At 43.5% G+C, this 24,653-nt stretch overlaps 3 protein-coding genes across 3 annotated transcripts; 1 reads left to right on the top strand and 2 right to left on the bottom strand.

The window, feature by feature from the left end:
• Positions 1–317: 317 nt before the first annotated feature.
• LOC306916047 (putative methyltransferase YdaC) lies at positions 318–5,987 on the bottom strand. The gene is made up of 4 exons (XM_079493747.1): positions 5,873–5,987; positions 3,785–4,044; positions 1,874–2,054; positions 318–1,213 (listed from the first exon to the last, which is right to left on the bottom strand). The coding sequence occupies exons 2-4, from the start codon at positions 4,037–4,039 to the stop codon at positions 1,017–1,019; spliced, it is 633 nt and encodes a 210-aa protein (XP_079349873.1). The 5' UTR covers positions 4,040–4,044; positions 5,873–5,987; the 3' UTR covers positions 318–1,016.
• Positions 5,988–8,393: 2,406 nt separating this feature from the next.
• etv7 (ETS variant transcription factor 7) lies at positions 8,394–20,017 on the top strand. Its single transcript, XM_079516052.1, has 8 exons — positions 8,394–8,511; positions 8,835–9,006; positions 11,101–11,265; positions 12,865–13,077; positions 16,257–16,394; positions 17,676–17,818; positions 18,125–18,225; positions 19,796–20,017. The coding sequence occupies exons 1-8, from the start codon at positions 8,473–8,475 to the stop codon at positions 19,953–19,955; spliced, it is 1,131 nt and encodes a 376-aa protein (XP_079372178.1). The 5' UTR covers positions 8,394–8,472; the 3' UTR covers positions 19,956–20,017.
• A 2,681-nt stretch (positions 20,018–22,698) lies between these two features.
• Positions 22,699–23,658, bottom strand: LOC306933734 (chemerin-like receptor 1; the record flags this gene model as incomplete). The annotated part of the gene is made up of 1 exon (XM_079516043.1): positions 22,699–23,658. One exon carries the CDS (start codon positions 23,656–23,658, stop codon positions 22,699–22,701), a length of 960 nt encoding a protein of 319 aa, XP_079372169.1.
• Between the last annotated feature and the right edge of the window lie 995 nt (positions 23,659–24,653).

Here is a 24,653-nt window from a genome sequence, read left to right as displayed (position 1 = left end):
ATTTTCCCAAGAGCCCCCTGACAATGATTTGTCGTGGTGTGGTGTTTTGCTTTTAAATTACTCTCTCAAAGGTGTCCTAGTGTTTGACAGTTGATTATGTGTAGCCTACTACTGTACTGTGTACATTTTACAGTAGGGTGTTTATACATATTATATAGCTTATAATGTATTAAGACAAGACAAGAAATTGTGTGACTAAATAATAACTACATTGGATTTCCTGGAACACAGATGATTTATTTTCCCATTTCCTGAAAAGTAATGGTTTTGGACACACGAGGTTTCCACCCAACATCAAAAAGACAAAAACATCAGGGTCATTGGAACCACAGGTTTACTGACATAAAATCTGATTTATTGTTTGATTGATTGAATAATTTATTAGACAGAAATGTAAAACAGTGTACAGTCAAACACTAAAAGGAAAAAGGAATCTAAAAGGAATAGCACCAAAAAGAAAAAGTCCTTGCGGTCTTGTTTTCATTCAGGTCCTGTCCTGTGTATTCAATTCATAAACATGACATGAAAAATAACAATATATCAATATCATCACAAAATATAAGACACTATACTTATACTGTATGTACAGACTCTGTACACTCTGTACTACAGAGTGAAAGAAAAAAGGTTGGATGCAGCTCAAAGTGAACTTTACTCACAATCTAGTTTGTCACCGTACAACCTTCCTAGCCTGTGTTATTAAAGAAAAACGGGCGATAATGGCCAAAACTCAATCGAAAATCTGCGAAAGTGGACGTTTTTAAGATGTTTTGGCCATTATCTCTGGAACGGAAATTCCAAATCTGCTCAGTTCAAAGCTTGTTGGATGACTTTGAGGACATGTTCGGGGGGGCTTCCAGCAACTCCCGGGGGCCCTAGGCGGTCGCATTGTTTGCGTATACCATGTCGCAACCATTTGGTTGCAAGGAGTTGCATGGTTAATCATTGGTGGTTTAAGGGCTTAAGGGAGAAGTTAGACTCTCATAAATCGTGGAGTCGTCATAAGTCGGAGAATGTCATTTTGAGGCAGTGGCATAGATAGTCTGAAATGTGATGCCACGGTCCTGCTTGTCGTCCATGTCGACGTCAGTGAAGCCAGAGTCTTTCAGAGCTGCCATGTAGGCCTCCGGGCGCCAGTTCTCTCCCGGCATCACCCGCTTGGACGCAAAGTAAGCTATCCGGTCCAGTCTCAACGTTGTCACCATGAGGCCTCCTGGAGGACCAAGTAGGGGAACAAAAAGAAGCCACAGGTTTAAACAAAATGAAATGTCCTGTAAAACATAAGTGCCTCCAGACAAAGTGAACACACAAAATGCCAATGTGTTACCACTATAAAAAGGCAAGAAAAGTAATAGCATTCAGCTAGCACTTTAAAGGAGGGTAATGAAGCAGACTTCATAGAAACAAGATATCATTCCAGAGGTATCATTGATAGCCTGTATACACTGACACCACGCTAGACAGGAACGCCCAAAAACGTCACATCCGGTTTTAGCCTGGGGTAAGAATTTTCTATGGCTGCCAATGCAACTTGGTCCAATCCTTAATCACATACGGACAAACATCTATGCCGATGCTATCTAACTTGCGGAGGTAGCGTGCCTTGTCCACAGGCAACAGATCTTTCAACATATGGCATTGCAAATACGTTTGATAATCGCTACTCTGCTCAATATTGTTTTGAAAATGCCGCAAATTGCATTGCAGTGAACGAGCGCAAATCACAACTTCCCCCGGTGGTGGGGGGCGGAGTCACAGTTTGAGGCGCTGTGTTACGCGCCGTGGTGTCAGTGTATAGATGTAAATAGCTAAAATTCTAAGTCAACAAGTAAGAGGTGAAACGCCATGCGTAATTTTGAAAGAAATAGCCTACCTGGTTTCATGACCCTATGTATCTCTGAAGCAGCTTTCCTGAGGTCAGGCCAGAAGTAGTAGCAGTTACAGTGAAACACTCGGTCTACGGTGCCGTCTGCCAGGGGCATGGCTGCTACGTCACAGTGGTACAGGGTCACCTTCCCACTGGCCAAAAGATCTTTCATCACTTCACTTGCCATCTGCAAGAAAAAAATCACACCCGTGTGAACTGAGTGGTGTAAGGTCTTATATAGACTGATCAGCTGTGGTCTGACGTAATGAAATCACACCTGTGTGAACTGGGTGACCATAGCAACCATGCTCATTTTTTGGTACGAACAGACACGTAAACTAACAAAGCTGAAATCACACCCGTGTGAACTGGGTGACCATAGCAACCATGTTCATTTTTTTTGGTACAGACAGGCACGTAAACTAACAAAGCCAGTTGTAGGAGTAGTTTACACCACTCAAAAAATCATGGAATGATTCCAAACGTGGCATGATATTTATGGATGAGTGAAATCTTCTATAGCAGAATATTACAGTTTATTTTCAGCCACCTACAGAGAATGAGATCATGTGTAGCCTATATGTGATTGTGGTATATTTTAACCACTAAAACCCTCTAGACTTAGTAAATGCTAAATGGTGCATGTATAGAGCGTCGCTGTCCCGCCCCCTACCAGGGCCCAGGAAATGATTCTCCGTTCATTTTCCTCATAGACATTTCAAAAAGTATTTATTTAAAGACGTTTACGCCGCGGACAAAGCCAACTCGAGTCGTGACAACTCAGGACAACAAACACAATTTTTTGGGCCGAACAAATAATTAGAAAGAAGAAAAAAACGGCAGGTTACAACACTTTTTTTGTTGTTTTTCTTCTTTGTAATTATTTGTTTGGTCCAAAATATTGTGTTTGTTGTCATGAGTTGTCACAACTCGAGTTGGCTTTGTCCGCAGCGTAACCGTCTTTAAATAAATACTTTTTGAAATGTCTATGGGAAAAATGCATTGGGAATCATTTCCTGGGCCTGGCGTCGTCATGAAAGGGGGCAGGACTGCAACGCTCTATAGTGCTTTTATCCAAAGCGCTTCACGTAGATTGTGCATTACATTCACCCATTCACATGCACACACATTCATACACCGATGGCAGAGAAACATGAAAGGTACCAACATGCACACCAGGAGCAATTAGGGTTTCAGAGACTTGCTCAAGGACACTTCGACACCAACTCTGGGGGAGCCCGGGATCGAACTTTGAAACTCGCATCCAGCTGCTCTACCGGCTACTGTACCCCTGCGGCAGTGATGGCAGTGGCAGCCTATAGTATTCTATTCTATAGAGAGTATGCGCATGCTTAAAGTGAATGGCACATCGAGTGGCAAATCGAGTGGCAAAGCAACAGGCAAAGTGAGTTTAACATTGTTTAATGTTGTTTAATGCAATCAGATAAGACTTTTCTGTGTGGATGTATGGGCTGTCAAGGCCAGAACATAGAGTATATAAAAGGATAGAGACTGAACTGGCGCGAAGCTCCGCCCCCCAGCTATTCATGTCAGTGGAAGTTGCTCAGTGGCGTTTTGAAGCACCCGGAAGACTGCCGGAAGTCCCTCCTCCGGACCTCAACTTTGAGGTCCGGAGTGACGTATGCAACCGAGCGCTCAATGTTAAAGCCCAGCTGCACGGGGTTTCCCGGTCATGAATCCACGGGTCCGCCTGTAGTCCCTCCTCCTACCACTAGGACCCAGACCTTCAACGTTGAATAGCCTCACTGGCCCCTTGGGCCAGAAAGTAGTTTTTTGCCACTCAGTAGGCGTTCCTGCATAACTTCCTGGTTTGATGATGATGTCACACGCATACCCTCTATTCATACAAATACTTCATTCACATTGACTACTATACTGCTCAAGAATAAACACTACCTGATGCATGTACTTTGAGTAATCCACCCCTATGAGGCGGCCTGCAGGTTCTGTGAGCAGTCTGGCTGCTGCCTGCAGTCCCAGCCCGGGCCCGTGGCCCAGCTCCAGAACCGTGTGTCCAGGCAGGATGCCACACAGCTTCACGGCGTTTTCCTCCAGAAGCTGGTTGTGCCTGGTCAGAAACTTGCTGACCAGCCACCCTAGAACTGAACGGGTGGGACGGCCCAACTGCTGGCCCAGTCTAGTAGACCACATGATGGCTGAAACAAAAGAGAAGTCTGTTTATTCATAAGTAAACACCCAAAATAAATACAGTGGTGGAGATGTAGACTACCTTCACCACTTGTGAATTTACATTCATAATATACGACTGTGCTGTTTCTGTTGAAACCTGCAAACAGCTGATAGGCTACTGCAAGATACAGTATGATGTGTGAGTGTTTCACACCTTGTGTCTCTATATTATGGATTAATGATACAAACGACTGTTGGAAGTAAAAAATACTACTCAATGAGGTCTGGTTGTCCGAGTCTAGACTAGAACGCACCGCAGTGCATGGTGTCCGGTAAGAAGATGTCTAGATCCCTGTATAATGCAGAACTATGGGTTGTACGGCCAAATACCCTGGCTCGTACGGAAGGTGATGGAGTCTCTCTCGGTGAGAGCTGGTCAAGCGCACTTGAAGGTTGAATGTGAATATAGCCTTGAGAATTAAGTCACACCTGGGAGATACTGTCTAGGCGAAGAGTGTTGGAAATACTGCTTCCATCTCTAAACTCAAGGGGTGACGGATGCTCCTGACATCTCACTGATGTCACGATAGTTCTGACTCAGTCAGAACTATAGATCAAATCTCCATATATAGAGTTTGTGATGTCATACGTCGATACTGTATAGGTTAGTTAGATACTTTGGATAGCTCTGGCTACCTGTCAAATACACACATCACGTGAAAGTGAGTGAAGCCCTTCATTACAGGAGGCACACACATTTATGTATTTATTTATTTATATTACAAATTCTTAAAACACCATTATGTATATTATTTTACTGTTCAACAGCGTTTTTTCCACACTCCACACTCTTAACTGTTTAGACTGCTGGTATAGTAACTGGTTATTACATGTAACATGGCCTCTTGTCATTGGCTCATTGATAGCCCAGCCTGTATATAAAGACATGCCCAAACGCTGCCACCTCTATGACTCTGATGAAGACCGCAAGGTGGAAACGTTAGTCGTTCTGTATACTAGCACCTAATAAAAGGCTCTATGTCCGTGCTGCTCCAGTGTCCTCTCCTCCTTCTGCACCATTATGTATACCTAGTAGTACATAGTAACACTGGTGGATGCGGTGATACGTGCTGACTACTGAAAACAAGAAAAAGGTGTTGCACACTCTGGCTGTTTTTGAGTGGTGCAAACCACTCCAACAACCAGCTTTGTCTGTACCCGTGTCTGTACCCGTGTACCTGTACGTGTGTGTACCTGCGTGGGACCCAAAAAAATGAGCATGGTTACTATGGTCTCTGACATTACGTCAGACCACAGCTGATCAGGCTATATAAGACCTTTCACCACTCAGTTCACACAGGTGTGATTTTTTATTTACTTATTACTAAGTGACTTTTTGGAATGCTGGCCCTCCTCAGATTTAACTCAATTCATGAACTATTCAGAGTACTTTTTTATTTTTCTTAATAATTAGTAGGAAGTTTCCAAAAAATATTTTTTTGTTGTTGGACTTGCAATCTGAAAAAGCTTTGGTTTGACTAGGCTGTCTAAGCCCAGTGAACCATTAGGTTCACTGTTCCAAAGTCCATTATGATGACATTAGAAGATACAACTTTGCAGGGAAACTAAAGTATGTGTTTGAACATACTCAGGGGAAATATGTGCAGCATCTCTGCGTGTCTCTGTAAACTGATTCAAATATAGTAATGGAATAATGGTTGTCAAAAACATCTGCTCATGTATACAGTATTTTTGTCCAAGCATTCCATTAACACTGACAGTTTGACAACTATATCCCACAAAGCTATATAGCTTTTCTCATTATAATGGCATACGTTTATCTTGAATACATACCACAAAGCTGGTGTTTTTTATTTCAAAATCAGGCAATATGTGAACCTGTAGTTGACTAGTAGCCTAGCTACAACCATGTCTGTCTCACGTCTCGCCCCTCTGTTCCTGAATCATGGAACAAGTTAACCTCTTTTCTTCTTCTTCTTTTTCTTCTTCTTCTCATGTTTTCTAGCAGGCGCTGTACACTGAGAAGTGTAATACTGCCCTCCACAGGGCAGTATTACAGTACTGTTGTATCCTATACTTTTGTATACAGTCCAGTAGAGTGGAGAAAGCCCAAGACTGGTTGACAATTCAACTCCCTCATGAGTGTACAAAATAGACTTGATCTTGAGTCCTTGAGAATTAACACCCATAAGATCTGACAATCCTTTGAATTGCTGCTGTCTCTCACTTCAGTAACTATTGCATGAGAACAGAATAGGTCAATAGGAGTGCATCTGGATGTTTATCTATATTAGATCAGTGGTTTTCAACCAGTGGTCCTTGAGGTGGACCTTGAGGTGGTACCAGGTGGTCCCCAGCTAAATGATGGTGGAGAGTTGGTAACCAAATGGACCCTTATTAGATCTTTAACTCTTTAGAGTGTTAAATTAAACCAAATGGACCTTTACGCGTCCATTTGGTTTCATTTAATGCACTCAAGAGTTAAATTATTGTTAAACGTCTGCATTACTTAATTTACAAGAAGTCTACACAAATAGAGAATGTAGAAGAACTGTTAATTTGGTCAACGTTTGCCTGTTATCGCTCCTAATCATACCTACAGCAATACAGCATGGAATTGTGAACAAAATAAATCTTATCCATGCAACGACAACAAAATAAGTTTTGTAAATGGTAGTCCGTGACTCAAATGCAGAATAAATGATGGACCTTGATATGAAAATGGTTGAAAACCACTGTATTAGACATTCAAGTAGCCGGTTAAACCACAATGTCCTCCACAATCACACCACAATCATCCCTTATTTTGCCAGAGTTCTGTACACTTCTAGGTACCAGATGGCTGCACGGCAAAGTACTGCCTGCCTCTGCACGTCTTACGTTAGGTGCTCTATGGAAAAAGAAAGAAGAAAGAAATGAATTAATTATACTCGTTTTCCTCCGACCAAGCATTTGTAGCAATCAGCAGATCCCAGCTCAATTGGAAAGGACATTTATAGACCCTATCCAATGCCCCTGAATGGTAACAGGGTACGTACTGTACCAAGAAAGAGTGGGCACCTCATGGGTTACATTTGTTTTTTCCCCCCCAAATGAAAAATGTATAGCCAATGTTACATCCACCAGATGACATCCTGTTATATGCTACCTGAGAGCCATTGTCCCCATGGGCTATAGTAGGAGCCAAAGACAGTCACATCAGCTGTCATCTGGACCACCGTTTTCCAAACAGTGGGATGGGACCCATTTGTGGGTCGCGGACACATTTGTATGGGTCCCGGCCTTTATTTTTTGTTTCCTACATTTTTTTTTTAAATTATCATTATTTCAAAACCATTAACAAAAAGCCCTTTTTAATGAATTAAAAACAAATTCAATTCCCCCCCCCCAGTAATTTCATGAAGAAATAAAATAAAAATCAAAGAAATTCAATAAATTAAAAAACAAAATGTAGTGCAAATTAAATATCTGATCTATTTTCACTAGTTTGGGTCCCAGGTAGCTCTGGTCCATAGCTCTAATGCAACGGCAGCAATTGGGCTATACGGACCAGAGCTAGGCCCCAGCCTCCCCCATAGGCAAACGTCTAATTCTCTTTTGGGTCTTTATTGAACTAAAACGTTTGGGAACCACTGTTCAGGGCTGTATGATAGAGAGTGTTTCACTTTCACTGTGATACCATTGATTTGGGTTAGGCTACAGGAGCAGGGTAACAGGTCATCTCGCCCCTTTTCCATCTCGCCCCATGCACTACTCTACCTAGCTGTAAATAATTCATTTCAAGACTCATGGACACACTGTTCCCAGAGGGTGCATGCATGGAAGCCTACTGTCAGCAACCTACATTGATTATTATCTTATATAGCCTAAATTATCTAGTTGAAGGATATTAATTTTGCTTTATTAATGCTACAACTGCTCATTAATTGTTCTCGTATTGTTGTGTTCTTAAAAATATATATTTTTGTTGGACTTGAAAAAAAATAAAAAATAAAAAGTCTCTGTAATTCTTCATTAATGAAAGTGAAAGTTATGACATTGACAGACTGCCTATTTGGGCTAAGTTTGTCATATAAACGGGCATTCTGTATACTGCTGTATAGCTAAACTATTTAAAAAAGGAGGATAGGGTGCGCTCGCGCTTAAGGTTGATTAATTGCATGATACGTGTTACGGTGTTATGTCAATGGGTCCCAGCAGGATCACGCAGCCCAGCTGTCACATTGATTGCACAACCGTTCCTTTCGTTTTCATTTCCCGGAAAGGATCTAGCCCAGTTTTACGCAACTATTGCAGCCTTTACTGGAAGTGAGCGCGCTTTGAACTGATCCGCGTCTAAAAAGCTATAGGCCTATATATCTGACAGACGTGTCCTTGATCAGGAATTTGGACAATTAATCATCTGATTTAAAAAACGAACAAACAAAAAAGGCATGGAAACCGTGACCGTCTCCCCATCACATCTGAACAAGGTATAGTGTGATCCGAGGGCACGAAGGAAAATATGCTTCTATACTTTCACTATTTTGATATCTGGCTTTTACAGTAAAACATATGTTGGCTACTCTAAATGGATACATTTGATTGTAAAGGGGGGCGGGGGTGTTGAAAAACTTGAATAACTGGACTGTGTGTAATATTAGGTGCATTGTGTTTTATGTCTGTCTTGTCTGAATATGTAGGCCTACATTATATGCTACTGCTTGCGCGTGTGTGCGCACGCATGACGCGCATCCGTGCGTGTGTCGCGAGGTTCCCAACCACCCACTGGTACTTGTGTTATTGTGTTTTGTAGCAGGATAGAGGAACCAGTCCTGTGCCCATGTTGTGGTCAGTAACGTCAGGCAGACCAGTCATGGTTCCTACTACTACAGCAGCGTGTGTCTCCCCTCCTGCCCCTGCCGAGCAGCTTCCTCTAGCCTGTCTGTCAACCCAGGGAGACCTGTGGCATCTACCTGGACGCCTGAGTGAGTCCCTCCCTCCCTTCACAGCTTGGATCAGCTCAGTATACCTAGTAGTCAGGGAATATTAGCAATTATTATCTGTGAATAAATTGCTATTAGATTACATTTATTCACCGATGTGTTTGTAAAGGGTGTCTATAGACTATAGTAACACATCTCACAAAGATTGAAATGCAGCTTTCCCCATGGGAATCTGTGACAGCTGCTGAAAGTTGGGGTGCCATGCCATTAATAACCTGTATGCAGGCAAAATGTAAAAAAAAAAATCATTCTGCTTTAAAGGTTCTATAACATGAAATTCAACTTTTCAAATGGTGTGTGTTGTTTTTGAGCTCCCCTATATGTGTTTTCTATCCCCACAAATATCGATACGCAATTTTGAATAATCAGGCTTTTTCATCATAGGGCGGATGGGGATATTTCAGTATTTTATTATAATTTTTTGGTACAGTTAAACTGCTTAGGAATAATCACAGGGCTACATGTGTACATTAGGAACAGTAACATGTAGTTGGTATGTGATAATAGTATAGTAGAATAGTATTTAATTCTATATTTTGTCATTTACGAGCTTGTTTTGAACCCGAACGCACCATCACTTCGCCTAACCATAAAATGGCATGTAGAAGCGCAACAGATTTTGAAGCGAGGATAGCGCGACTGTCTTTCTCCGACGTGTGGCTGGCATGACCACAGTAGATGGAAGACACTTTCCTCACAATCACATTTGTTTCACAAGTGTGAACTCAATACCGTCCCCATCTGGCGGAGTCAGGTTAGGTCATGAGTATGAAATAAAGACATATGTAGTGTCTCTTCCCCATGCATGCAGGAATAAAGACATAATGTTGTGTCTCTTCCCCACACAGGAATAAACCCATTACTGTGGGACAAAGACATAATGTTGTGTCTCTTCCCCACACAGGAATAAACCCTTCACTGTGGGACAAAGACATAATGTTGTGTCTCTTCCCCACACAGGAATAAACCCATCACTGTGGGACAAAGACATAATGTTGTGTCTCTTCCCCACACAGGAATAAACCCTTCACTGTGGGACAAAGACATAATGTTGTGTCTCTTCCCCATGCAGGAATAAACCCATCACTGTGGGACAAAGACATAATGTTGTGTCTCTTCCCCACGCAGGAATAAACCCATCACTGTGGGACAAAGACATAATGTTGTGTCTCTTCCCCACGCAGGAATAAACCCATCACTGTGGGACAAAGACATAATGTTGTGTCTCTTCGCCACGCAGGAATAAACCCATCACTGTGGGACAAAGACATAATGTTGTGTCTCTTCGCCATGCAGGAATAAACCCATCACTGTGGGACAAAGACATAATGTTGTGTCTCTTCGCCACGCAGGAATAAACCCATCACTGTGGGATAAAGACATAATGTTGTGTCTCTTCCCCACACAGGAATAAACCCATCACTGTGGGACAAAGACATAATGTTGTGTCTCTTCCCCACGCAGGAATAAAGACATAATGTTGTGTCTCTTCCCCATGCAGGAATAAAGACATAATGTTGTGTCTCTTCCCCACGCAGGAATAAAGACATAATGTTGTGTCTCTTCCCCATGCAGGAATAAAGACATAATGTTGTGTCTCTTCCCCATGCAGGAATAAAGACATAATGTTGTGTCTCTTCCCCATGCAGGAATAAAGACATAATGTTGTGTCTCTTCCCCACACAGGAATAAAGACATAATGTTGTGTCTCTTCCCCACACAGGAATAAAGACATAATGTTGTGTCTCTTCCCCACGCAGGAATAAAGACATAATGTTGTGTCTCTTCCCCATGCAGGAATAAAGACATAATGTTGTGTCTCTTCCCCACACAGGAATAAAGACATAATGTTGTGTCTCTTCCCCACACAGGAATAAACCCATCACTGTGGGACAAAGACATAATGTTGTGTCTCTTCCCCACGCAGGAATAAACCCATCCCTGTGGGATAAAGACATAATGTTGTGTCTCTTCCCCACACAGGAATAAAGACATAATGTTGTGTCTCTTCCCCACACAGGAATAAACCCTTCACTGTGGGACAAAGACATAATGTTGTGTCTCTTCCCCACGCAGGAATAAACCCATCCCTGTGGGACAAAGAGGATGTGTCCCACTGGCTCCACTGGGCCCAGAAGGAGTACTGTCTGCGTCGACCAGAGAAAGGACATTTTGAAATGAACGGACGAGCCCTCTGTCTGCTCACCAAGGAAGACTTCAGAAGACGCTGCCCCAGCTCAGGTATGGACATTATTGCACATGCAGTGACTAATAAGACATATATTAAGACAAACTGCACCTTCATCGAGGTATCGTCATGCGAGGTATACATATCGATGTCGCGAGAGACGGCATCTATCGAGATAAATAAATGGCATATAAATAAATGGCATATTTATATATCTCTGCTGTCGGGAAGAAACCGCCTAACGGCCGGGCTCCACCGGGCGCGTCAGCGTCGCGTCAGCGTCGCGTCTCCGTCACCGTCAGGGAATGTTCCCTTTTTAATCAATGAAGGGTGGCTCCACTGCCCGCGTTGCGTTGCGTTGACGGAGACGCGACGCGTGCATTAAAATTGAACCGGTGCGTTTTTTGACGCACGCAACGGAGACGCAACGCGTCCGGTGGAGCCCTGGCGTAACACCAGGGCTCCACCGGGCGCGTCAGCGTCGCGTCTCCGTCACCGTCAGGGAATGTTCCCTTTTTAATCAATGAAGGGTGGCTCCACTGCCCGCGTTGCGTTGCGTTGACGGAGACACGACGCGTGCATTAAAATTGAACCGGTGCGTTTTTTGACGCACGCGACGGAGACGCAACGCGTCCGGTGGAGCCCTGGCGTAACTCCAAAAAGTTCATTTTCCAGGAAATGGAAAAATATTAAATTTTCAGGAAATTAAGGAAACCTTATATTTTGAAAACAAAGCAATACTGCCTCATCAAAGTTGGTGTTGTGACTTCATATATTGCCAATTACTTACAAGGAAGAGAGGTGGTGCAGTTAGTTGCTTTAGCAGACAGTTTGAGGATCCAATGGAGAGGTTTTGTCCAAAGCATTATTTTTTTTATTACTTTCCATTGGTTCAATATTTTCGAAACAACACACAGACGAAAATAATCAAATACCTCAAAAATGGAGTTAGGTGGTTTCCTCAGGTTTCCAACAGCAACGAATATTTCTTTTGGGTCTTTTTCTGCCTTTATTGATACATTGAAGGTTCTCGTGATCGGGAGTCGAACCCACGACACGCTGTGAGGTGCTTAGACGGCTACGCCAGCCGCCCGGGTCGGCATATATATATTATTATGTAGATTGAGAAATCCCATTGGAAACAAAAAGACATCAGGGATTTCGTTTTTTTATTTGTGGCAACAAAACCCCACTCCTTTTCACCTGTGAACTTGTGATGCCAAGCTGGAGAGACAACGTATTGTCCCGTATCCATTATGCTTGCTATGCCAATAAACATGCACATGGGCAATGACAAATACAGTTGGAGGCCATCGATATTGTCCTTTTCTTTTTGCTGAGGTTTGCGTGATCTGCGCAAAAGGACAGTTAACCCATTTTGGGCGGGAACCCCTTTTGGTGTTTTAAACATTATGTTATAATTTAGCTATTGAAAAATAGCAGATCTACAAGCTCATAGCGCGCCACCGAGTGGCGCGCTACGAGCTTGTAGGTCTGCTATTTTTGAAAAATCGTGAAAATATTTATTTCAGAAAACTGGAGGATTTAGAAGGATTTTTTTAAAATTTTGAGGTCAGGCCTAAATGGGTCAAATGATAAGGGACAATATCGGTGGCACCCAACTGTACACATCTCTCTCTTTCCACCCATAGGTGATGTTCTGTATGAGCTGCTGCAGTGTGTCAAACAGCACAGGACGGGTGCAGCAGGTGTAACTGGAAGCTCCCTGAACTCATCTGCCCATGGTGGTGCCACCCAGGCCAATGGTGGTGCCACCCAGGCCAATGGTGGTGCCACCCAGGCCAATGCCGGCAACATCCAAATGCCCATCAATCACAACACTCACACAACAGATGGAAACCAAGGTCAGTAGAACAGCAAAAATGTAATTCCACTATACATTTATAGTTTAGGTAGCCTCAGCCTGGCCCAGCCAGCGGGATTTTTGGTCTAGAGGGGCGGGTGCCACTGGGATCACAGCGGTGGATTCTATTGGTTTACCGATCTGTGCCGCCGCCCCCCACCCCCCATCCCCTCCCCGGTAGAAAACAGTAGAGAACACTGATGAAATTTGGAGTGACGTCCCTCTGCACTGTAGTTCACTGCCACTCCTAGACCAGGAAATGTGGCTCGTTTGCCCAGGCTTTCCTGCAGTCTCCGTGCACACACACACACACACACACACACACACACACACACACACACACACACACACACACACACACACACACACACACACACACACACACACACACACACACACACACACACACACACACACTCACTCACCTGGCATGAATAGGTGCTTTCCGTGCCTTATGGGTAGTTGGGTGCACGCCAGTGGGGAGTGGATTACCAGGAAATCTGGTAATGAGGCGTATCTAATCTATTGAGGCACGTCTGTCCACTGTTTCACAAGAGCATAGGAATCAGCTTTGTTCCGTGAAATGCACCCCTGGCAGAGAAGTACAGTATGACAATCTTTAACACATATACTGTACTCTTCATGTGAAAATGTTCAGTTGGTGAAATTGACTTTTACTTTCCCTTTAAGTTAGCCACACTTCCGTATATTTCTATGTTCCAGTTTCCACTGTCTACAGCAGGGGTTCTCAACGTTTTTGGCCGGGGACCCCCGGAAATGCTTTGGCAATGTCTCGGGACCCCCGCCCCGCCCCCTCCCGACCCCCAATATAAATTGACTGCTACAATAACCTTAAACCATTTTGGGCGGGAACCCCTTTTGGTGTTTTAAGCATTGTTATAATTTAGCTATTGAAAAATAGCAGATCTACAAGCTCATAGCGCGCCACCGAGTGGCGCGCTACGAGCTTGTAGATCTTTTTTTTTTTTTTTTTTTTTTTTTAATAATTTGGGGACCCCCTAAAATAATTTGGCGACCCCCCGAGGGGTCGCGACCCACGGGTTGAGAACCCCTGGTCTACAGCAACACAATGCCTATAGCCACTGTGAGCAGCGTGACCAGTCAGACAGAACCCATATCATCACCTGTCATGGACCACCAGACATCACGGCCTTCTCAGAACACACACACTAGTGGGTATAATATAATTCTTATCTATCCGCCTCGTTGACGGCAGACTGCTGGGCGAGCTCTGGTGCTTTGGCATGGGTGGTCAGATCAACATGGAATGAATTCTGTACTGGCCATAAAAGGAGCAAGTCTTGAGTCTTTGATGAGGTGAGATCAACATATGGGAATGTCAGAACAGGTCAGCTCCATATATGGAGATCTAAGGGTGGTAGCGGGGACATTCTCTTGAGTGTACAGGGTTTGATGAGGGCCGGGCATTAATTTTGGGCCTGTTGAGAACTCTAGTTTTCGCCGACTGCCGGGCGACTGCACTAATAACTTTGGGGCAGGCCCGTCTATTGTTTGAATGGACAGGTATCAGTCAAAAGGGAGACATCGAAGAGGAAGGATGGATGGGGAAGGATCAACATATGGTCAACATATGTCAGAACAGGTTCTGACATATATCCATATACTGTATGGAGATATAAGGGTTTGAGGTTTGAGGTCAGATGTAGGGATCTCCATATATGGGCTTAATTACGACAGCAGGGATCTCCATCCCTGATGTCACGTGATGTCACGAGACCTGGGCACCAAATATGGGGGCTTCCCCATGTATGGGGATTTTGAGTGACTGATGGACAATAATGTACAATTTCATAGTAAATGCACCAAGTCTCTATATGTGTGTATGTAAGTGCGTCTGTAATCCACATAACTCGAGAACCATTTGCCCCACAGACTTCAAATGTGACACACACGTTCCACACCACCACAGGGAGTGCAGTGCCCGGCCTTGAGCCGGTGGGATACACCATTGTCCAGAACCAGCACAAAAGCCCCTGCCCAGGCTCTGGACAGGGACCCTGCCCAGGCTCTGGACAGGGCCCAAACTAGCCAATTGTTAGCCTGTTCTGACATCACAATGATGTTCTGACATCTGCATAGACTCCATATTTGGGCATGCCTGATCAAAGAACTCCATATATGGGCATAAACAGGACACAGACATAATAACTGGGTGGGGCATGCATTTCCAACTTGCATCGTTCCAAGTAGGCCAGTGCCCGACGGGCACCACTCTAGTATATAGAATCATCAGGAATATTTTTAGTTTTCTGTCCTTCCCTCTCTATTGTTCTTCCCCTTCCTGAAAACCTTTTTTTACATCTGTAAATCTGTAATGTGAAGTCAAACCAGCCTAAGCACTGCAGATACTGTCTGAAATGGCACCTTTTCAACTCTGAGAGTGTACAAATGAAACTAATTTGGTTATATATAGTACACTTAGTTACAAATGGATACATTAACTCTGCGAAGTTTGTGGTGTACTTTATTTTCATGTGTGTCTTTCTGTGTCTCTCTCTCTCTCTCTCTGTCTGTCTCTGTCTCTCTGTCTCTCTCTCTCTCTCTCTCTCTCTCTGTCTCTCTCTCTCTCTCTCTCTCTCTGTCTCTCTCTCTGTCTCTCTCTCTCTCTCTCTCTCTCTCTCTCTATGTACAGTATCTCTAACTCTGTATCTCTTTCTTCATTCTCATAATGTCATAATGTCTCTCAGATATGTAGTGGTGGAAAGTAACTAAGTACATTTACTCAAGTACTGTACTTAAGTACACATTTGAGGTATTTGTACTTTACTTGAGTATTACCAATTTCCAGTACTTTTACTTCTACTCCACTACATCTCAGAGGCAAATATTGTACTTTTACTCCACTACATTTATTTGAAAACGTTAGTCTTCAGCCCTATACATTTCGGGCCATTTGAAAATAGCCAATCTACGTACAAGCTTGTATAGATCTGATATTTTCAAATGATTTTTGGAATTGGACATAATGACTACTTTCTACTTTTGTACTTTAAGTACATTTTGATAATGTGATACCACTACATTAGTACTTTTCAAGTACATTTTGAATTCCGGACTTTTACTTGTAATGGAGTATTTCTAGATTATGGTATTGATAATTTTACTTAAAACAAATTAGTATATTTTCCACCACTGCAGATATGTCCACACGCTGTACTTGCCCTCACGTTGAGTCTTGTCCAAACATTCTTGGCCTCAGGGAGGCGGAGCCTCTCAACCTGTCCAATCAGCTGAGACCCAGGAGTCCGCCGCGCGAAGCCAACGGCCGCATCCCAGGTAAAAATAACGTCTTTTTAAGAGAAGTCGGTTTAGGTGTGCGCCATATTGGTAGAACATGTTTCAACTGACAAGGAAAGCATCCTATTTCCTATCCCTTTGGATGGTTTCCCAAAGGACACCTCTTACACCATGGTGTAAGAGGTATGGTGTTGCACACGCTCAGTTGCCCTCTAGGCCGCACATGAAGCCTGCATGGCAGCCAATCAAACACTATGTCCTTTTTTGGGAAACACTGTCAAACACAACAACATAGAAATACACAACCTAGACTAGACCATACCTGTCCTCATTGCGCACGTAAGGCCTCCTGCATGAATACACAGACCTGTTTCCCTAAAGCCTCTTTAGCCTACACACACACACCTGTCGACATGTGGCAGTATTAAAACCATTTGCAGAGAAATGTGTGGTGCGAGTGGTGACTTTTTTCATCTCATTTAAATATAAAAACTTTGAAATTAAGGCCGACTTCAGCATCAAAGAAATTAAATTGAATTAAAAAAAATTAAGAGTGAAGAGAGCCTACTGTCAGCTGTCCAGCAGTTCAAATATTATTAAATTAAATTTCAGAATGGTAGACCTGAGGCCTACCATACCAGGCCTCAGGCCTGGGGCCTGAGGCCTACCATTGCGTGGCACATCTATGCACAGAATGTCTATGTTCACAGGCTTCATGTGCGGCCTAGAGGGCAACTGAGCATGTTCAACACCATGGTGTAAGAGGTGTCCTTTGGGGCCAAATTATCATTATACATGATAGAGTTACTTACTATACTGCCCCAGCAGTGGCTCAGGGGTAGAGTGGCCGGTAGAGCAGCTGGATGGAAACTGTGAGGTTTCCAGTTCAATACCAGGCTCCCCCAGAGTTAGTGTCAAAGTGTCCTTGAGCAAGACGCCCTAATTGCTCCTGAAACCCTAATTGCCCGATGTGTGCAGGTTGGTGCCTTGCATGGTTTCCTCTGCCATCGGTGTATGAATGGGTGAATGTAATTCAGAATCTATGTAAAGTGCCTTGGATAAAGGCGCTATATAAATGCACCATTTACCATTTTACACACACTGGCAAATTGTTTACAACATAGAGTGTAAGATTTTGTTTTAAAGGACACGGTCAAAGTCATCAACCGGTACGAATGAAGCATCCACTACATGAAGTTTGTCACACATCCAGTGTGTAAAGACTGTATAAATTATCTCTCTTATAACGATGCTGAAAAATTATACCAAAGGCAGTTACAAATGTATGTGTTTCATTTGTCATGTCTGAATGCTGAGCAGAGTGCAAGCTGCTGTGGGACTATGTGTACCACCTCCTCTGTGACCAGCGCTACCACAACTACATCCGCTGGGACGACCAGGACACAATGGTGTTCAGGGTGGTTGACCCCAACGGACTGGCACGGCTCTGGGGAAACCACAAAGTTAGTGGGGACAAGCATTTTCAAACACAGGGAATATAATTGAACTACACAACGAGTCATGGCGCATTGTGAGCTAGTTAGATCGGATATACTATAACTGTTAAACAGATTGATTTAATCGATAAGAAAAATCTATTACATTTTCTTGCGTTGATTTATTGATTTATAAATAAACATGCCTCTTGATTGTTTGATTAATCTAAAAAGGAATCAATCGAACACATACATACATATTAGCAACATAGCAAAAGGAGTGAGAGATGATGGGGCCACTGGGCATTAATGAAGTGTGATCAATTTTCACAGAACCGAATCAACATGACCTATGAAAAGATGTCCCGTGCTTTGAGGCACTACTACAAACTCAATATCATTAAGAAGGAGCTTGGACAGAAACTGACGTTCAGGTTGGTCTGCCTCGGTTCTATAAAACAACTCTGCAAAAAGTAGACTGTCTCTAGTTCCAGATAAAACATTATTATGATTTTTTTTAATTAACTAAATGACCTCATGCGAAGAAGTAGGTCGGGAGCGGCTTATTGTCGGTATCAGCTGGTACACGCGGGAGTCTACAATGCGCTAGACCCCTGGGAGATGGAGTCTATCCCTGTTACAATGCGCTAGACCCCTGGGAGATGGAGTCTATCCCTGTTACAATGCGCTAGACCCCTGGGAGATGGAGTCTATCCCTGTTACAATGCGCTAGACCCCTGGGAGATGGAGTCTATCCCTGTTACAATGCGCTAGACCCCTCGGAGATGGAGTCTATCCCTGTTATAATGCGCTAGACCCCTGGGAGATGGAGTCTATCCCTGTTACAATGCGCTAGACCCCTGGGAGATGGGGTCTATCCCTGTTACAATGCGCTAGACCCTTGGGAGATGGAGTCTATCCCTGTTACAATGCGCTAGACCCCTGGGAGATGGAGTCTATCCCTGTTGTTACAATGCGCTAGACCCCTGGGAGATGGAGTCTATCCCTGTTACAATGCGCTAGACCCCCTGGGAGATGGAGTCTATCCCTGTTACAATGTGCTAGACCCCTGGGAGATGGAGTCTATCCCTGTTACAATGCGCTAGACCCCCTGGGAGATGGAGTCTATCCCTGTTACAATGCACTAGACCCCTGGGAGATGGAGTCTATCCCTGTTACAATGCGCTAGACCCCTGGGAGATGCAGTCTATCCCTGTTACAATGCGCTAGACCCCTGGGAGATGGAGTCTATCCCTGTTACAATGCGCTAGACCCCTGGGAGATGGAGTCTATCCCTGTTACAATGCGCTAGACCCCTGGGAGATGGAGTCTATCCCTGTTACAATGCGCTAAACCCCTGGGAGATGGAGTCTATCCCTGTTACAATGCGCTATAGACCCCTGGGAGATGGATTCTATCCCTGTTACAATGCGCTATAGACCCCTGGGAGATGGAGTCTATCCCTGTTACAATGCGCTAGACCCCTGGGAGATGGATTCATCAGCTCCCAGTACTTCCTGCACGACTTGTTGCACTAAGCCGTGTTGTACTCATTCGCTGAGTTGGCGGTGCCCGTGATCGAACCCATGAACTTGTGGTCCAAAGGCGCAAGCTCTACCGACTGAGCTACCCGGACCCCGATTCAAGGACTGCATCCAAGATCCATTGAAGATCCAAGACCCAAGAAGACATATTTGGCCACATTAGTGAGCAAGTTTAAATGTAAATGTAGTGTGCCCCGGCCTAATGCAATGAAAGGAACAGATATAGAATGCAGATGTCAATGTGATAGGCTTCCACCCGCTTGGACTCCTCATGCATGGAAGGAAGCATGAGGTCAGTCCCTTGCTCTCCCCAGGTTGGCAGAGGGAGTGTAGCGCCCAGGATTACATTAAATCATTGACACTGGGTGAAAGAAGTAAGCTAGCTAAATAATGATCTGGACACTACAGATTATGATACATATCTGAGACTGTTATCTGCTTTTGCAACCCTTTTTTCCAGGTTTCTGAAGACCCCCGAGGACATCAGGACGCATTTTTACAGTGTTTATAAGAAAACCACTCCACCTGTCGTTGGGAACAGCCCTGATCGCCTTCCTTCATACGAGTTCAACTTAGAGGTTTCTCCTGAACCTTCCTCTCCCCCGGCAGAGCCTCAGTGACATTTCAATAAATGTGTATTTATTTATAATGTAAATACAGTAATTACATTTGTAATGTAATTACTGTACAGTAATTTCAGTCAGATAGCTCACGAATAGATTTAACTAATATTTATTATAGAATGAGAATACAAGTGTGCATATAGTATTTTATCTTGGCGTTATGCTCTGCTACGTTTTTCTCCTGCTTGGCACAATTAAACAACCATCGTTAAACATTAAGAGCAAGGAGATAGATATACAATAACACCCTCCATGGGGAACAAACCAATAGCCGAGCCCACTGGTGGCGCCCCTGGGGAGGCGCATACCAACAGTCCAGGGACAAATGACAGCAGTAGGATGACGGCAGGAAGGCTGAGGTGAGCTTAAATAACCCGGCATTATTGGTCAGCTGACTGCCACGTCAGCGTATGACGTATGAATCATATGTAGTACCATTGTAATACGCTTCAGTAGTGTGAAAACCCTCAAGGACACCTGATTGAAGTAACTCCACAAGCTACGTATCATAAGTACAAATTACAACTGAGAATGAACTCTCCTTCAGCTGAAACAGGCCCGAAAAGGAGAGTTGCTCGTGTTTTCAAAGATTAATGGCTTTTATTTATTTTATAATATACTGTAGCCTACTAATACAGTAAGTACACATACTACACAAGGTACACAATTACACTATAGTTGGTGTGGATAGGATACAGGTCCAGTGGGCACCTAAACCTTGTTGTTAGCTTTGGAAAATGCTCGGAATAAATATCAAGTATCATCATCTGTATAAATGTACCTCTGGAGACTTCAAGTTCAGACACGCCTCCCCAGGCGACTTGGCTGAGATCTGAACCCATTTGAGTTGGTGTTAGGGACCATGTTGCGACCACATGCATGCCCTTGCCGACGGCGGATTTTAACATGCACAAATCATTATCAGTAATTTGATTCACAGTTCAACGTCTTGTTTATCCCCAAAATGATCGGCTATCACAGGTTTTGTAATTTGTAGAAATATTGGGCCTTAAATGTAATTTAAAAATCACACCCGTGTGAACTGAGTGGTGTAAGGTATTATATAGCCTGATCAGCTGTGGTCTGACGTAATGTCTGACGTAATGAAATCAGCATCAACCAATCAGCATCAACCATGCTCATTTTTTTAGCACAGACAGACTAAAGCCAGTTGTAGGAGTGGTTTACACCACTCACAAATATATGTATTTGGCCCTGTTTGTAAAGTAAAAAAATGTATACATACATATTCAAAACAAAGTGCCCAGGAATACCAGGTGTCCACTGTTCCGGTTACAGTTGGCGTGTGACAGTTTGTACTATGAGAGAATTATTGATTTACTGTGAATTGTTACTGTGAAAAGTTTGTACTACAGAGATTCAAATAGAATGAACACTAACAGTATGACCCAGACATGTAATGGATGCAGACACGTTTGCATCACATAACAATAAAGCATCCGTGTGTGTGTTTACTGCAATGCATGCATTGCTATCTTTTTCCAGACATTGCTTAGCAAGATAAAGTATGAGCATTACTGGCCAGACATGATCGCTGTCATTGTGGGGACGGTACAGTGGAGTGCTCGGATAAAGTGTTAATGTTTATAGAATATTGTTGTCGGTAGAATTGTCTCAATGTTTAGTTTAGTTAGTTAGTTTATTTCGAACCTTTCACATGTATAACAATACATAATACATTATACACTTGAGTGGCCCGAAAAGGTGTAGGCTGAAGCTAAAAGCTTATAATTGCCTACCCTATTGGTTTACAGAACCAAATACAAAAGAAATAATAATAATAATGATAATAAAGCTGACAAAACTGTCAGACAGTAAACTAAGAAAATAACATAATAATAGTAATAATAATAGTAATAATAATAATAATAATAATGAAATAAGTAAAAGAAAACTCAAACCACATACATTATTAGTTGTCAATATGGTCCGTTGCAGCGTGACAATATGGAAGTATTGCCATCAAGCTGCACCAAACCACACCACACTAGCTACACCACTAGGTGGAGAATCAATAAGTGGTCATATATGGTTTGCACATTGACTTTGTGTATGGAATGATAAGACTCAGACCCTCTATAGACTGCTTCTTTGTAATATTTATACATTACTTATTAATAATTGCATTTGTATATATTTAAATTGATTTAATTATTTGGTTTTAATATTTACTATTACTTATTTCTAAATAGGATACTCTAATGTTTTATATCTATTTATTACCTTAGATTTAAACATTTGTTTGAAATGGCACATTTTCAGATCCTTATCCAGGCTGTTCCATAGACGCACCCCTCTTACGGATAAGCATTTGTCTTTGGTGTTGGTTCTTGCGTTGTTTCTCTTAAATACACCAGTTCCCCTGAGTTTGTACTTGGTCTCTCGTGCTTTGAATAGCTCCTGCATGCAGGGTGGAAGAATATTGTGTGAGGTAGGCTAGGAATATTGTGTGAGGTAGGCTACTGTTGTATCCATGAGCCGATGTTGAGGCTTTCTTCGCTTATAGATCTATGTAAAAAGAAGATATTATAAGATGATGCATGGCAAATGTCTTTGAGGAAACTATAACTATTGCCATGTAAAAAAAGAAATAAAATAAAATTCTTAAATGTGCAATTTGGCTTTCACATTTTACACAATGTCCTAGTTATTTGTAAAATAATAATCATATATTATTATAAATGACAAAGTTGACCGTAATAAAAAACAATTGAAAGACCTATTGTGCATCAGAAAGGGAAAGGTTTGTGGAGGGGTTGGATGGAGGCTCCTCTTCAGTGAAGGCTCTCTCCAGCACTTTCAGGATGGAGTGTTTCTTCTTGAAATCCTGACCCATGAGCACATACAGCAGCAGGTTGAGGCAGTGGTAGAGAGATGCCAGGCAGGCGGCTAGTGCATAGAAGACCACATCTATGTCTGACAATCTCCCAGCCACACCATAGATGACCTCCATGATTTGATAGGGAGCAAAGCAGAGGAAGAAAGAGGCGATAACAGCTGCTGTGGTTCTGAAGGGCCGACCCTGTGAGTGGCCGGCCGGCGAGCGATTCCTCCTGAGTCGGTGGATGATGACAGCGTAGCAGGACACGATGATGGCGAGAGGGACCCCGTATCCCAGGAGGAAGTAAGAGATGGCCATGGCCTGTTCACGAAACTGCGTCAGCAGAACCACGGCGGGATATTCGTACTCGTCGGAGAACGTGGAGACGTTGGAGAAGTTGATTCCGCATTCCGTGCGGTTCTCGACGTAGGGGTCGGGCCCAGAGTCCATGAAGATGAATTGAGGGGAGCTGAGGACCAGGGCCAGCACCCACACACCCACACTCACGCAAGACGCCGTCCTCACGCCGCGGCGGTTCTGCACCCACACTGGCCACACCACTGAAACACACCTGTCGACGCTCATGACCACCAGAACATAGACGCTGGCAAATATGGCCACTTCGTCGACAGTAGAGCGCAGTTTGCACATGAACTTGCCTAAAGGCCAGTGCCAGCCATTGGCCTCATGCATCACCGCCAGTGGCAGGAAGGTGATGTAGAGGAGGTCGGCCACGGCGAGGTTGAGGAACCAAACGGTGTTCATGGTTTTCTTCAGTTTGAAGCCCGTCGCCCAGATGACGAGTCCGTTCCCCAACGCGCCAACGACGAGGACCAGACATTGGACGGCGATGACCATCATGTCGAGGGTCGAGGTAAAGGTTCGGCATAGTCTTCTTCAGACTGCTCCATCACGTTGCTGTGAGAGACCTGAAATGGCAAAACAAAGATACATACATGATGCCTTGTTTTATAATACTACTACAATTTATCCAGCAGGGGGCAGTGATAGACTTAAAACAAAAACAGTTGATGAAACAGTTTCTATGTTTCTGATTTTTCCCCCTAAACATGCATTATTTGCCTTTAAACTGATCTGATTTTTCCTTAATATTAGTGTAGATTAAAAAGTAAAAACAACTCACCTCTCTCAGCGTGCAAGGGATGACAACCAGAGAACTGAATGTCCTGTTCAATGTGTATTGTATGTATGGCTGTCCTAGCTATTGAGGGCGGGGAAAATCCCCAACCCGTTTTGCACTCAAACATTGTAGCACGCACACACATAACAGCAGGCACGTGCACAAGTGTGCACACAGAAACGTTCTCATCCATCTAATGGATCTGTCTTTGCTTTAACTTTAACTGGGTTCATATTTCATTCCTTTGGTGCCAGGCCAACAGGTCCATTACTGAGAGGAGAGGAGAGGAGAAGGGAATAGACCAAAGGAGAGTGGAGGGGAGGAGAGGAGAGTGGGGTAGTAGAATTGCATAAGGAGATGGAGAAGGTGATGAGGCAGGCAGGCAGGCAGGCAGGCAGGCAGGCAGGCAGGCAGGCAGACAGACAGACAGACAGACAGACAGACAGACAGACACACACAAAATGTGATGTACTAAAGTAAAAACAGTAACAGTAACTACAGACAGTACGTGAGTAAATGTACCTATAGTCACTGTACACCACTGATGGTTTCCCTGAAGAGCTTGTAGAAGCAGCTCTCACATTGTGTTCTAGGTCTTACTCCCCCCTGTTCCTCTCTCACATCCTGCTTCTCACTGTACCAAACGTGAACAACACATGTTGTTAAACGATTGAAGGACGATCGGGAGTGGCTTATTGTCGGTATCAGCCGG

This window comes from Electrona antarctica, assembly GCF_951216825.1.
Source record: "Electrona antarctica genome assembly, chromosome: 2".
Taxonomy (NCBI): domain Eukaryota; kingdom Metazoa; phylum Chordata; class Actinopteri; order Myctophiformes; family Myctophidae; genus Electrona; species Electrona antarctica.
Note: the sequence above shows the minus strand (reverse complement) of the source record. Positions and strands in the feature narration are given on the sequence as shown.

Coding starts and splice junctions, on each gene's coding strand:
- LOC306916047 (XM_079493747.1), bottom strand. CDS start 4,039: ATGTGGTCTACTAGACTGGGCCAGCAGTTGGGCCGTCCCACCCGTTCA. Junction 2,055..3,784: donor ACTCAAAGTACATGCATCAG/GTAGTGTTTATT, acceptor TTTTTCTTGCAG/ATGGCAAGTGAAGTGATGAA. Junction 1,214..1,873: donor ACATAGGGTCATGAAACCAG/GTAGGCTATTTC, acceptor TTGGTCCTCCAG/GAGGCCTCATGGTGACAACG.
- etv7 (XM_079516052.1), top strand. CDS start 8,473: ATGGAAACCGTGACCGTCTCCCCATCACATCTGAACAAG. Junction 17,819..18,124: donor GGCTCTGGGGAAACCACAAA/GTTAGTGGGGAC, acceptor CAATTTTCACAG/AACCGAATCAACATGACCTA. Junction 18,226..19,795: donor GGACAGAAACTGACGTTCAG/GTTGGTCTGCCT, acceptor CCTTTTTTCCAG/GTTTCTGAAGACCCCCGAGG.